Below are 14975 nucleotides of genomic sequence, written 5' to 3' on the forward strand. Positions count from 1 at the left end.
TATTGGATAGTTGGACTAGATAATGAATACTTAGAAAAGTATTAAGAATGTTTCAAATCACTAGAAAGCCATGGCACTAGCCTTTCCTATCATTGGAAACTCCTTTACATGGAAGATTGGCAATGGGAAGAATGTAAGGATTGGCTTAAATCCAATTATGGGATGTGCTAAACAAATTATTCTAGGTCCTAATCTGATAAACCATTTTTCACAGAAAAAGGAAGTATTTTTACTTTACATCAAATTGTGCATATTAATGATACAAATGTTTGGCAGTGGGGTTGGGAATCAACATAGTCTATCAATTTGGGCGGTGAATGGAAAGATTCAAAGGATTCCTTGATGCGAGCTAAAAATAATGTTACAACTATGTTGCACGGGTTCGCGAACCTGGGAGTGGGGTTCTCGTCCCCAAGTACCGAATTCGGGTAGGAGTGCTTCTGAGAAGAACCCATAAGAATCAGATTCTTCTATGAAGAACTGAGTTCTCCATTAAAAAAATTGGGTCCTTTTGTCTTGACGGGTACAAAGAACCCCGATGATGGGTACATGGAACCCCAAAATCAGGGTTCATTGGGGTTCATTTTAGTTTTTATTTTTAAATTTTTAATTAATTTAATAGGCTTCCCCTAATATTCCAGGTAGCTAGTTCTTCATCTTGCAAGAGGAATTGGAGTACTTATGCCTTTAACCATTCAATAAAGAGGAATAGGTTGGGCTCAAAGAAGGCAAAGAACATAGTGTACATTCATAGCACACTTTGTCTCATATCTCGAAAAGACCCTAGGTACAAGGAGTGTCCTTTGAAGAGATGGGACCAATATTCCAGGTAGCTAGTTCTTCATCTTGCGAGAGGAATTGGAGTACTTATGCCTTTAACCATTCAATAAAGAGGAATAGGTTGGGCTCAAAGAAGGCAGAGAACATAGTGTACATTCATAGCACACTTCGTCTCATATCTCAAAAAGACCCTAGGTACAAGGAGCGTCCTTTCAAGAGATGGGACCAATACACAGATGATGTTATGTGTGTGGACGAGGAGATACAACCAGATGGGCTTATTGAGCTACCTCCAGTTGCTATGCATGAGCAGGAGTCTCAAGATGAGAGTCATTCCTACCTAGAGAGCATGCTACCTGAAGATTTGAGTGATGTTGATGACATGGCTTGAGGAAGCCATTGTTCACTATTAGCTAGTTTTATTTTAGTATTTTAAAATTTCCTAGTTTATATTTGGAGATGCCTTATGGCAAATTTTGAATGTAGTATGACAATGGACATATATCATGATTCTTATTAATATGTAAACTCCAATTTGCACTTGATATCAAACTAGAAATTTTTAAATTTCAATGTGAATGTTGAATGTTCAATGATGTGCATGTTTAAATATTTAAAGTTTAAATCATAAATATTTTAGTTTTCTTGTTTAAAGTTGAAAAATATACAAATTCATATATATTATAATTTATAGAATATAATATTTATATATTATATATATAAATTATAATACACCCCCGAAGATCCCACGCACCCTGTTTCAAAAAACAAAGTAACCATTCCCATTCCCGTCCCCATCCCCGTCCAAACCCACGTTTCCTGACAACATAGTGTTACAAGTACGTCCACTATATAGTTAGGTTATATATCTCTAATGGATATTTTTGGTCAAGAAGAAATGTGATGTTGGAATAAAATACAAAAAATAAAGACACCTAAGAAACAAGAATCTTCCTATGGCACACAATCAGAAATAAGGTTCCAACATGGGAAGGATTACACAAAAGAGGAAGATAGGGACCTAGCATGAGGAATGTGGACACAATTACTCATTTAGTTATTCATTGTCCATATGCTCAATATTTGCAGAAAGATCTAGAAAAAACAACTAGAATGGTCAATGCTTGAAGAGGTACTTCGATGGAAGAACATTGTAGATCTTGGTTTCAAAAATATGAAATAAAGTTTTTATGGCAATTCTATGCCCTGCTATATGGGGTATTTGGTTGGCATGTGATGCCCAGATCTTTGAAGGCAAACAAGTTCTTACTTCCAAGGTTTACAATCAGGTCTATGGTATTTTTCGTGAATGCAAAATATCTTCAAAGATAAGACAACCATGGTAGACAGGAGACATATATATTGACAAATCCTCTCCATGAAGTTTCTTTGATGGTGCTAAAAAGGACAAGTTAATTTTAGAAGTGCAGGGCGTCTTTTATTCCCATCTGAGCGCCTCATCACATTCAAGGTTGGTTTGGGAATGGGGTTTGTTGACCACTCCATGTCAACTACCCTATAGCAGTACACCCATTTTTTCGCAAAAGGAATTTCAACATGTTCCAGTGTTTAGATCATCCAAGATTCATCATTAGTCGACAGTTTGTCAAATTTGTAAACCCATTCTGCATGTTTGTAATGTAAATGATTTTAGTAAAACCATAATGTATGTAACAACCTAGGTAAAACTATTATTTTGATGGCGATTTTCATCCTAGGAGGTTTTTTGTCTCACTAATTCATCTGTGTTTCTAAACACAAATGATCGGCAGAGTTTTTCCCTCTAGCCTCACCCCAAAGCTAGGGTGGATTTTGTCGTCAAGATCTTAAGTAAGTCCTAGTGTTCTAGTCGAGTCTTCTGTAAAGTGATTTGGGAATAATTTTAACTAATTGGCTAAATTATTTTATTACAAATCACTTGGTCTACTAGATCATATTTGAGTCGCAGAATTGGGTAAATAATTGAGGGTCTATAACGAACGAGTGTTCCCCCTTCATGGGTTAAATGTAATTATCTTATGTAAATAATATTTTAGCCATGATGCTAAAATATTAGAGGGTTGGAAAAAATAATTAATCCCCTCATGTGTCAATTAATTAAATTTTCTAGCAAAAATAAATTAAAAATCCTAAGCCATAAATTTAATTAATTAGAGTCAAAATTAAATCTTAGGAAAAATAAATTCTCCAAAACAAAAAAATCCATGGGTTCTAGAGAAATTAATTTTTAGAGGTCCCCCACGAAGGGAATATTGAAAATTTCAAGATATTTTGGACCCTTGGGCCTTGATGGTTAAGTCAAAGTCAACTTTTAGAGGAAATTAGTTCAAAATAATTAATTTTGAGCTAGTTAAAAAGGAATTAAAAAATAAATTCGAAAATTCCTCAAAAAAATAAATATTTCGACAATGAAGATTAAAATATTACCTTAACCGGGATTAAGCCAACTAGTTGTTTGGAGAATTTATCTATAAATTAGAGGTCATTTGTCTCACAAATCATCCAATCTTTGGATCGTGTACTTGCTCTTGAAGCTCTCTTGTAATCTTTTCTGGAATAATAATAACGCAAAGTCTTTGGGGTTTACATTGATGGTGGTGTTCCTCTCCTGCATCTTATGGTAATATTGTTTTTAATGTTCTGTTAAATATTATTTTTTATAAATTGTTGGTTAATAGCCTTTGAGGAATAATCTATTGCACAAGTATCTTGCATAGTTTATTGGGTTTAAAATAGCATTTTAATTTAATAGAGTTAGCAGGTATCTCTAATTCTAGAAAAATTACATTGTTATTTTACGTCTCTATTAATCTAACAATTTAATCTGAAGTGTGCAGAAATCATTTGAATTTAAAAAATTGAGCGTTTGGGGAAGTCCTCGATTGGACCAGCTGACCCCCAAGGCATAATATCTGAAGAGTCTTCATGATCTAAATTCCTAAACTTATCATATGATTTTCCTTTTACAAGATCTTTGGGGCTAGTACCTCATTTTTTTAATTAATCGCCTTTTATAATTTGTGCTAAATAGATATATCTGGCTAGAAAGAGCTTAAATCTACAGATCTGGGAGCAGAGTTGGACTCATACTCCTCAGATCTGGTAGATCTGTAATTTAATTGTATAGATCTTAAGCTTTTGTAGAATATTTTAAAATTCTAACATCTAGGTCTTGGGGTTTTAGTTCTATTTTGTATATATTGGGTCTTGGGTATTTTGTTTTTCACTTGTGCAGGTGTAGATCTGAGATTTTTCAAGGAGATTTGGTGGTTTTGAAACAGATCTAGGCCTTGGAGGGCAAGATCTTGTCTCAAATTTTGTTTGCAAGGATGAAATGATAAGATCATTCAGTAAAATTTCAAATCTAAGATTTCATTAAATTTCTGAGATCGATTTTGCAGCAAATATACAAATTTGGAGTGAAATTTAAAATTTTTTTTAGAGGGTTTATGGTGAAAAATTCCTTTTTTAGGCCAAGGACAGCTCTCAAGCCTAGCTTTTTCCTTTGTTGCCCCTCATCTTCTTCCCAGGTCTGTCGCATTACTCTTTCAAACCTGTTGTAGGCTGATAACCTCCTAAACTTGGCTGCAGGCCTTATCCCTCCTTGTTGCAGCCTCCTTTCTCATTTTCAACCCTCAACAGCCTTTTCCTTACCTTTTTCTCCTCTATCGCAACCCTCCACAGGCTTTTTCATCCTTGTCGTGGCCTCCTCATCCCTTATCCTTCCTACACTCCCCCTTATCTTCCCTCATTACCCTCCTCGTCTGTGTTGCCTCCCATCTCTGTAAATGCAGCCTCAAATCTACTCATCAACCTAAAGCATGCCCCTTCTTATCATCTTTGCCTAGACAGCAAGCCTAAAAGGCTCACTTAAGTCAAGGGCAGACTTTGGAGGAGCAATCACTTCAAAAATCACAGTTTTGGCAAAGGTTTCATGTAGATCCAAAGGTGAAAGTTTTTGGTTTGCTAATCCAACAAGCCTCTTCGAGCCCTTTGGCTTCCTAGTGCATATTTTTCTAGCCCTTGCTCCATCATTTTTGTCAAATTGATTTGCAATTAAATAAACACAATGGTAAGATAATCTTTGGCATAAATCCACAACTCATGTCACTGTCATACATTACTTAAAGTCTAATCATAACCCTACTTTGCATCTCTATTATGGACACAATTTGAGAAGATAGTCAATTCATAATTGTTTAAGATATTAGATGTTGATTTGACATTAAACAATTCATTGTTGTCCTAAAAAAGCAATTCTCTAAAAATGACTCATTTACATATGTAACATGCCCAATACTAGTCTTCAAAGGTTTCTTAATGACTCATTTACATATGTAACATGTCCAATAATGGTCTTCAAACTTTGACATTGACTCAATGAACTTGATGACTAACCCTAAAGGCTCACAATGGGAGCCTTAACTAAAAATAAAATTCCTTGCTCATGAAACCCATGAGACCAACATTACAAAAATGATTTTATTTTCTTCTTTACATCAATTGTATAAAATCATAATTACACATGTCATTATGAAGTCCGAACCTAGTTACACTTTTCAACACTCCCTCTTAACTAGGGAGGTATTCATTATCCATACAAGGTACTTGGACATTCTCATTCTGAAGAATTCTCATAAGAAGAGTCGGATTGGTAACCCATCTGTATAACATCATATCAACCAGCATTGTCCCATAGCAAGGCCTTGACTAACAGCTCTATCTCTCCACGAGATCAGAGCTCAATGCTGGCGAGACCAATGGTGTATAGACATTCTCATCATTGTCTCTCTCAGAACATACCCCACCCGGGTTCACTTAGAGTATGTTCCATCAAGACTATTCTTATCTTGGATTCTCAGTCCTCAAAAAATATCGGTCCTCTGCGACTACTCTTATCTTGGATGCCCTAACTTATCCTCAAAGAGCATCGGATGCTAGATGTTTACTCAATCCTCCATTTTGTCTTCCCAAGTGAAGACAAGAATGATGTGTTTATCTCTCCCTCTCAACTTAGGGAGGACATACCTATTCAAATGAAGGAATGTACTCATTCCTACAGAAGGAATGTACCTAAGCTCCCTCTTGGCTTAGGAATTTGCTTCGAAGTTTCTTCCAAGTTTCTTCCAAGTTAGAAACTTGTTTTCCAGGCTCCCTCTTAGCTAGGGACCTACAGTAGCACCTTAGGTGGAGATGATGGGACGACCAACTACTTGAAGAACTCCTCGCGATGTCATGAACTTCTTTTCTTTATTCAGGAGTCTTCATGTTTTAGGGCTTCGTAGGGCACAAACCATCCATCACTTTCATCCATGTGTCAGTCATGTCATTATTCCTTTCATCGAAAAGTGATCCATCAGTTCATATCTGGCCTTCCTTCATGCCACGCTGCCTTCTTCATGCCATGTTTCCTTAAGGATCTTTCATCCTACTACATGGACATCATGGGTGGAAGATATCCATAGATCTTCCCTTGACATCCCTGCATAAGCCCATCCATATATCATTCAAAAATAAAGGAATGAACATTAAATCAAAATCACCTTTGTGATGGTCTTTCATCATGACATCTTCTAGTTCGCATCAGCATCCTGCATACACATTGACATATCTCCAAAAGATATGTACTGTCAAGGGTCTCTTTCTTTTTCAAACTTCATCAAAGTCTTCATATCTTTCATGGAGATATCCTAGTCAAATCTCTCAATCCTCGAATGTTGATTGCATTTTCCATAGTTGCATACTTCATGATCTCTTCCTTTCTCTCTTCACACATTTTCTTCTAGGAACTTTCAGTCATAGTTCCTCAAATTTGTCAACCACCTCATATTTTATATGAGGACATATTATGTTGATTTCATCTAGAGAATGTGTGACCCATGCCTTCCTACATCCTTTCAAAGGAGGAGATCCTTTCTTATGATCATGCTCTCGAGATAGAGCATTTATCCATGCTACCTGCAACCATATGACATGACTCTATAATACCGAGTACAAGCATACATACCTCATTTTCATTTAGGTCATCTTAGACTTCCTTTCAGTGGATTCCTTGATTGAAAGAACTTCAATCCCTTGATCTGCTTCACCTCCTTTGTCATCGTGCCATCATCCCATGAATTCCACAAGATGGAATTCTTAATGAAATCCTTGCTTCATTTTGATTGGTGAACCTTCTAATGAAGATTCCAATAGAGGATCTTGAGTATCCTCATCCAGCCGATGTTTCCTTTTGACTGATGTATGATGAGCTTTGTACTAGATGACTTTTTCTTCCTTTTCCCATAAATACCACTTATGTTACTAATGAGATTTCCAAGAGCTATCTCCTTTCATGGGTGACTGCCTTAGACTTCAGCTATCTTTCATGCTTCTCTATGATGATGTCATGTGCTCTTGCTTTTAATGCTTTTATGATACCATGATGCATCCTATCATTTTCCTTGGTGATTCATGATAACCATATCTTACAACAGAAAACTTGAAAACGGGAACTTGAAAAGAACTAGGTGAGGAAGATTATCTCAATCATATTAGAGATCTTTTACTTCCTCTTTCTTGGATTGCTTATTTTCAGCTTCCTCCACTTCTTCGGTGATCTGGGCTTCTTCTCTACCTTTTTCATTATTGTCCTTCTTGAGCTTAGACAATCTCTTTTGTAATGCCCATATTCTTGACATCCATAACATTGAATCTTAGCCATGTTCCTTCGCTTTTTCTGAGCACCAAATTTCCTAGATTTTCCTCTTTTCTTTGTCATAGCAGCATATGCTTGAATTTGATCACTTGATCCCACGTCAGTTTTAGCCTTCAACCTATTTTCTTCAATTTTGCATAGTGACCATAAATCCTGGAATGGAGTAGCTTCTTTCTTCCCATAAATGCTTGAAGTAAAGTTCCCCCAGTGCTCTTGGTAGGGCATTTAGTACTACAGTGGTCATCTCCTTGTCAAACATTATTTCACCCAGATCTTGAAGTTGATCCCTTATTTCAAATATCCCCATAAAGTATGAGGTTATTCTTTCAATATCCTTAGCTTCTAAAGTTCTTGCCTTAGAGAGATAACTTCTCCTGCAGTACTTATAGAAAACAACTCTACCAATTTGTTATATATTTCTTTTGAGGTGTCAAGTTTAGATACATATGGAATGAGGGAATCCTTGATGGATTCTATGAGAATCCTTTGAGCCCTCACTTCTCCCTTCATAAACTTTGCAAGCGCTTGAGTATCTTCTTTCGTTGGTTTGGTGATAGATCCTTTGACATGATCCATAACCTCATTTTCAATGAGATTCAGATCTGTCCTCTTCTTCAATGCAAGATAGTTTGAAGCCCCAACCAATTTGTTGCTTTCCTTGCAAAAAGACATTTTGACAGATTCAGACATAAATATAATTACTTGTGAAGATGCTTCTTCCACTCGCTGCCTCCTTGAATTTGATGATAATATAGATGATAGAGAACTTATCCTTGATGAAGATAGATCTCTTCAAGAGTGATCCTTGACTTCACAGAGAAGGAGATCACTTTAGATCCTTTGATTGAGTTGTCCTTGTTGATAATGATGACTTCTTGGATGATCTTCTTTAATGGTAGGGTCCTTGCTTCAACGAGAGGAAATTGCCTTAGAACTTCTGAAGATGATGACAACGTCCTTGATCTTGTTTCTCTAGTAAGAAAATTGATTTATAAGTCCTTCAATTTGAGTAGGGTCTCTGTGGTCCCTTGAGATGACATGAGGATTCCAAGACTTCTTGTTGGTGCAGACTTCTTCTTCGATCTAGGGTTTTGATATTTCTTTGTAGATCTTGACTCCAAGATGATCTTCTTAGATCTGCTTTGATGTCTTTCTCGACATTTGATCCTTGAGTGTCCCTTGATAAGATGTCCTTCCTTGACTTTGTCACCTTAGCTCTGATACCATGTTGAGAAATCTAGGACATCAAGATTAGGTGATTTCTCTACTAATTGTAACTGTTTGTGAATGCTTTTTACTTCTTTAGGTTAGAATCTTCTCTTTACTTAAATTATTTATTGTGTTCTTCTTCATCAAACAACTACCAATGCATAAACATTAGAGAGACAAGAGACACAGAATATAGGCAATCAGTGAGGGCCAAAACCTCTCCACCTTGAGAGGAAAACCTAAACGAATTCTTCTTCTTATAGAGATTTCAATTGACAAATACCAAGACCAAGAACAAGACCCTTGACATAACCTTTCCAAGACCAAGTCACAAACCCTTCTTTCTAGCTTCTTCTTCTTGACCAAGTCAACACTAGTCAAACTGCCTTCCTTCACTGCTAATCTCGGCTACTCTGAAATCCACAGACCTGCAATCTTCAGCCTGCTTGTACCTCTGCAATTCCGCACGTGTGAGTTGATAGAGGGAGATTTGAGATGCTTTCTTCCTTCGCTTAGCTTGGAGACTTCTTCTTAAGGCTTCGGCCAACAAGAATGATGATAGGTGACTTCCTTAGTAGTTTCTCTAGGGACTGTTATAGCCCTACTGCAAAAACCCTAATTTTTGCCACACGTGTGAAGAGAAAATACCCAAAACAATGCTAGACTTCTTCGCTCTTCTTTCCTTTCACTTCGCTGGTTATGAGACTGCTCCTTGTGATCTTCGCTCTCCTTCCTATTGCAGATTGCTTGACCGAAATTATTGTCTTCAAGTGGAGGTTGAGCTGCCCTATTTATAGTGTTCTGCCCATGTAAATAAGTCGACATCTCCTAGTGACAAGGCCGACATGCCTTTCTAGAGATATCTTTAGGCCGACTTGAAGGAGGTGCTTGAGCTTGGTCTTGGAGGGTTTCTTAATGACTCATTTACATATGTAACATGCCCAATAAGGGTCTTCAAACTTTGACATTGACTCAATGAACTTTATGACTTGATGACTAACCCTAAAGGCTCACAATGGGAGCCTTAACTAAAAATAAAATTCCTTGCTCATGAAACCCATGAGACAAGCATTACAAAAATAGTTTTATTTTCTTCTTTACATCAATTGCATAAAATCATAATTACACATGTCATTATGAACACCAAACTTAGTTACACTTTTCAACACAAAACATCCTTGAACAGATTAAAGAACCAACCAGCTAATACTTCTACAATTTTAGGAAATACTTCCATTTAAGATAAATATATAAGAAAGGCTAAGGAGATCTTATCATTTACATACTTGACTCGTCGAAGATATTCAAGTCCATCCTGAGGTGGTCCAGAATCAAAGTCAGGCTCTCCTTCAACAAGGAATGCAGGTTTCAGGAGACTATCAAACTCATCCTCACTATCGTCAAAATCATCCTGCTCCTCATATGGAAGATCACTACTTTGTTGAATGTTTTCAATATTGCTTTCTGAAATTTGAAAAGGTAGCTCTTCATAGCACTGTTCGTTTGATTTTATTAGCAGCAATGGACCTACAAAATAAATTTTGAAAAAACTATAAGATACTCATTGGCACATCGGCATGGATGTTCTGATGGAGATGGGTAAGTAAAGGCAAGGGCTTCTGATGTGTTGCTTATTTTATACATATTAATCATTCAGGGAGGATATATAGAACACTAATGCTGAGAGAAATGTATCCTTGAACAAAAGAAAAGTGACAATTAAGAACAGTTACATAACACAAACAAACTATAGATATTTAAACTACAAAACATAACATTTCTTGTAGATGTCTGTAATGAACCTCGTGATGGTATTGAATTAGAAATCAAAACACTGTCATAGTTTGAGAGAGCTAAGCAACAATTGATTTTGATTTTGATCAGGTGAGACTACGGTCTCAAACATAACTCTGCACAGGGAAACAAAGAGTTATGAAGTTTCAGTCAGATGCAAACCGAAATACCATATCCCTGTGGTAAAGAATTTGTGTTATTAATGAAAAACAGCTAAATATCATGAAGAAAAGTTATCTCTGCAAAAGCTAACAACCATCTTAGAAGTTAGTAGTCATTTGTCAAAGTCTAGTACTTTTGAAAATTGCTTTCATATGCACACTGTTGGAGCAATAATTGTAGAATTCATACACTGGGCCAGCAGATTAAAATTGGAATGAGGAGACTCACCTTAAAGTTATTCTCTACTAAACAGAGATGGTTTATAAGGCATTTACCCACACCAAAGGCTTTGCCAATCTGGAAGGTGGGCTTGGGGTTCCATTACCTGGATTGATGTGATAGCATCCTCCTTCAGTCTGGTACTAATGCGCCAGTGGTTTCAGTGTCGTGCCTTGTGAGCCATAATTGGCTCGTGGTTGTCATCATATAGGCTATCTGACAACAGTGACATATCTTTATGTTGGGATTTCATTCCACATTTCTCAAATAAGGAAAAATATGGAATGGGATTCTAACTTGAACAGGGTGATAAATCCTGACCTCAGTGTAGACACTTTTACTCGTATTCAATATCTGAAATCTCAAAATATCGTGTTGTCTAAAGCACAGTGATTTTCAATAACATCTTGCTGAACTAAAAAATTCAAAGCTCAGCAAATATATCGGTAGCCTAAAAGTTCACTGAGAAGACTGAGGCCTAAGGCTGTGGAGATTTTACTTTCCCAATCAAGAACAGATTTGGAGTGCTTCTCAACTATAGTTGGGTTTAATTGTAAGATTGAAGCACATATACTATTACTTACAGATATAGAGCTATATCTGCTGTTATGTACTCTGCCATCGTTGGAAATATTTTGGAGTGATCCATCCTTAAGGATACCACTTGCTAACATTCCACATCCTCCATTAATCATATGCACCAGATATATCACAAACTCCTTGAGGCACAACAATGGAACATCAAAAATTGTATTGTTCACCCTATTCGAGAGAAAGGCAACAATCCTAGACACTTCAAGGGGGAAACCCAATAAAAATACTGAAGCAATGATAGATAACCATTCAAAGCCCATTGTGAGCAGGATTACATCGATATTTATAGCAATTCTAACCCTAAACATTTACTAAAACCATGGGCACATATACCATGTTCATAGATCCATATGCAGACACTAGAAGACAAACATAAATCATAACTCTAATATTAATTCTAACCCTAGTACTAATAGCCGCTTAGGCTTTTATTACATTACTAGGGAGTGCCATAAATCTGCTTGCTTCCCATGTTTAAATTTTGACAAATAAATGTTGAAAATAATAGCGAGAAAGGGTTCCTTGATTTGTGCATTAATCAAAGGAATCACAATGAGTATCTCCTTGGCATGCTCGACTTTCCTATAATTTAGGACGATTTCCCAAAATTTAGGAATCATTCCTAAAAATCAGGACGACTTTAGAAGCAGTTACCTGATGTATTAAAGTGGAAGGCCGAGTTATTAGTCTTCTAGTGCGAGTTAATTGAACATGTTTTTGAGTCTCAAGTCCTTGATTTGAGATAGGACTAGTTACATGAGCAGTTAACTCATGCTAACTCAATCAATCACAAAACCAAACTCCTTAATCAGAAACTCACTAAACTTAGCCATTCGAATTGCTTTAAAAGAAGGCACAAAGGCACGATTTGATTCATTGTCTTGTGAACACGAGTTGGTGAGACAAGATAATAGAGCTCACGGTTTTGTGAGAAGGTTGCACAGGTTTATGTGTGGAGCTTGTGAGAGAAAGGTGTGCCAAGAGAAGCTTGTGCACATAAATTTAGGAGGCAAGGATCAGCAATCTTGCAAGGGTTTCAAGCCTGGTTCAAGGCAGGAAAACAAGATTGTTTTCAGATTGAAACAAGTTGTATTTGTAAGAGATCTATTGCTCAAATTTCTTCAATAAAATTCTCAAGCAAGCAGAGGGTTTTCCCAGTTGGGTTCCCTAGAAAAAATATTGTGTTTTGCTACTGTGTGACTGTGATTTATTTCTGTTCCTATTCTGCTGCAAAGTTTAGTAGAGAAATTTTGTGTTTATAAAAAAAATAGAAAATAAATAAATAAAAAATAAATAAATAAATAAATATATATATATATATATATATATATATATATTTCAGATTGTTTATATTAGCAGATCAGAATTTCGTAGATTTTCTACAATAGAATCATATCAGGACTATTGAAATCTATGTGAGATAAAAATATTTGTTTGACATATAATGGTAACAAAACTAGCATATTATTGTGAAGCATGCTGGATGGTCTACTGAGATAAGATAATTTTATTAATGATAAAAAATAACCAAACTAAGATAAGATAATTCTGCAACAATGACCAAACAAGAGATCAATAGGGCTAGGAAGTACAACATCCCCGATTCCAATCTGTATGGATGTCCTAAGAACATGAAATACATAACTAAATATTACATCAAAAAATCTCCCATGGGTGTGTGGTGTAGCGGCAAGCAGCGAGGTGATCGGGTCTAAGGCAGAGACCCAATTCAAAACCCCCAAGTGAGTATGGATGATGTCAGCGGTAAGTCCTGGGTGCCTTTAATGGCATAAATACTCCCATTGTAGCACAGTAGCTTATCCAAAAAACTCCATACTATAAGACGTATTTCTCAAAAATAATCTTATCAATGCCAACAAATGACCAAAATGTAAGTCAATCAGAATAGGAAGTACAAACACTGATGCCAATCTCTAGAGGTTCCCTACGCTTCTTTGAAAGCATAAAACAAGGAAAAAACAAGATAACGCCCTAAATACAAGAACTAAATATTAAGTCAAAAAAAGAGGGAGTAGTGCCAGAGATCAACTAGATGTCCATAGGACAGGAGGAACAGGTAGAGGGTGAGGAGAAGGAGGTGTCTATCGCGGAATCAAATCATTAAGGAGGATCGAACGAACTGTTTGATGATATCTTCCAGAGAACGTCCATGGCTGCAAGGACCTGGCTGCGTGATTATGGCATGCATAGGAGAATCATGAGCAACTGATCTTCGAGCATTTGAGGCCAAAAAAGAACACTGATCACGGATACTGCCAAACACTCTGAAATTATAACATCGAGAAAATCCACCGGCAAGTTAATTTTTTTCCAGGTAGAAAAAGAACTCCAACATGCTATATCATCCCTTTGCAAATCATGCCATATAAGTGCGACAGAACACAGCAAGCATGGCACCTTGGTGGACAGTTTAACACTCTGTCAACCTCACCGGTGAACCAATGCTGGTTCGATGCATCTATGAATTTATTTTTGTATAGAAGTAAAGTAAAATAATAAAAAAATGCATACCAGGGGCTGTATGAGAAGGTTTCGCCCCTTTTGAGGCCTCTTCATTTTTGCGGGTTCTCTTGCGTCTGTCTACGTTCCTTCGGCGCGGTTTCCGCTCATTCTCAACGGTTTTCTCCATATCGTGGAGTTCAGCATCAATGCACCCTGAACAATTCATTATCTCGTTCCATCTACACAGCTGTTCCTCCATCCCATAGAACTGTAAATCCAGCAACTCATCTCTAACATACCTTATTCGCGAGCGTCCACCTTTGAAGGAGAGAATTGAATGAGCCGATGAACAATTCCAGTCTTCTTCGAGGATCTTTTCAGTGCCACAGCTGGAAACGGAATTTGTTAAGACTTTAACCCATTCATCGCTCAGGGTTTGCGCGATATGGTCCGTCTTCGTTTCGCCTTCTGTGCGGAGCTCTTCTGGTTTTACTTCCAGGTCGCTCGCCATGGCCATGGCTTCTCTGTCATACATCGTTGAGGGTTTCAGGGTTTATGATTGCATTTTCATGCCATTTCCTCTACTTTTTGTACTCTCCATAGTTTCTTGCTCGTAAGAGATTCAAATTTTGGTTAGCCTCTTCGGTATTGGGCGCAATGTAATGGACGAGATGGGTTAAGCTTTGGTCACGTTCACATGGATTTGGTTTAATAGTGATTTAGATACATTTTAATTCTAGGTTTATTAAGCAATTTCTGGATGTGCAAGTGATTTAGATACATTTTAATCCTAGGTCTATTAAGTAATTTCTGGATGCGCAAAATTTTTTTTAGTGTAAAATTTGAGGAAAAGTTTGTATCTCAAGATTTGATCAAAAAGCATTTTATTTTAGAATGTGAGGTTTTCAAAGACAACAATGGAAGTTATGCAAATATTCTAGCAGCTAGCTCTTGGGATAATCTATTTAGCGAGGAGTTTGTCAAGAAGTTGGGAGCGTTTATTGTGAGGTTTCACAGGAAAATGGTCGAATACATCAACAATTTGAAGAAGCAATCT

The 14975-nt window shown here is 36.8% G+C and overlaps 1 protein-coding gene across 2 annotated transcripts in view; it reads right to left on the minus strand.

Annotated features, from left to right (window-relative positions):
- Window positions 1-14586, minus strand: part of LOC149187475 (uncharacterized) — an 85926-nt gene extending 71340 nt beyond the window's left edge. The window contains exons 1-2 of one of the 2 annotated variants that reach the window (XM_089411381.1): window positions 13988-14585; window positions 9973-10213 (exon numbers count right to left, since the gene is read on the minus strand). In XM_089411381.1, coding sequence (XP_089267507.1) covers window positions 9973-10213; window positions 13988-14453 — 707 coding nt within the window. In that variant the 5' untranslated portion in view covers window positions 14454-14585. Of the gene's footprint in view, window positions 1-9972; window positions 10214-13987 lie in introns of both variants that reach the window. The other variant, XM_089411382.1, reaches the window with a different exon arrangement.
- Between the last annotated feature and the right edge of the window lie 389 nt (window positions 14587-14975).

The sequence above is a fragment of the Pinus tabuliformis genome, chromosome 3_1, assembly GCF_031772625.1.
Source record: "Pinus tabuliformis cultivar Carrire ecotype Pingquan chromosome 3_1, CPIR1, whole genome shotgun sequence".
In the NCBI taxonomy this organism is placed as follows: Eukaryota; Viridiplantae; Streptophyta; class Pinopsida; order Pinales; family Pinaceae; genus Pinus; species Pinus tabuliformis.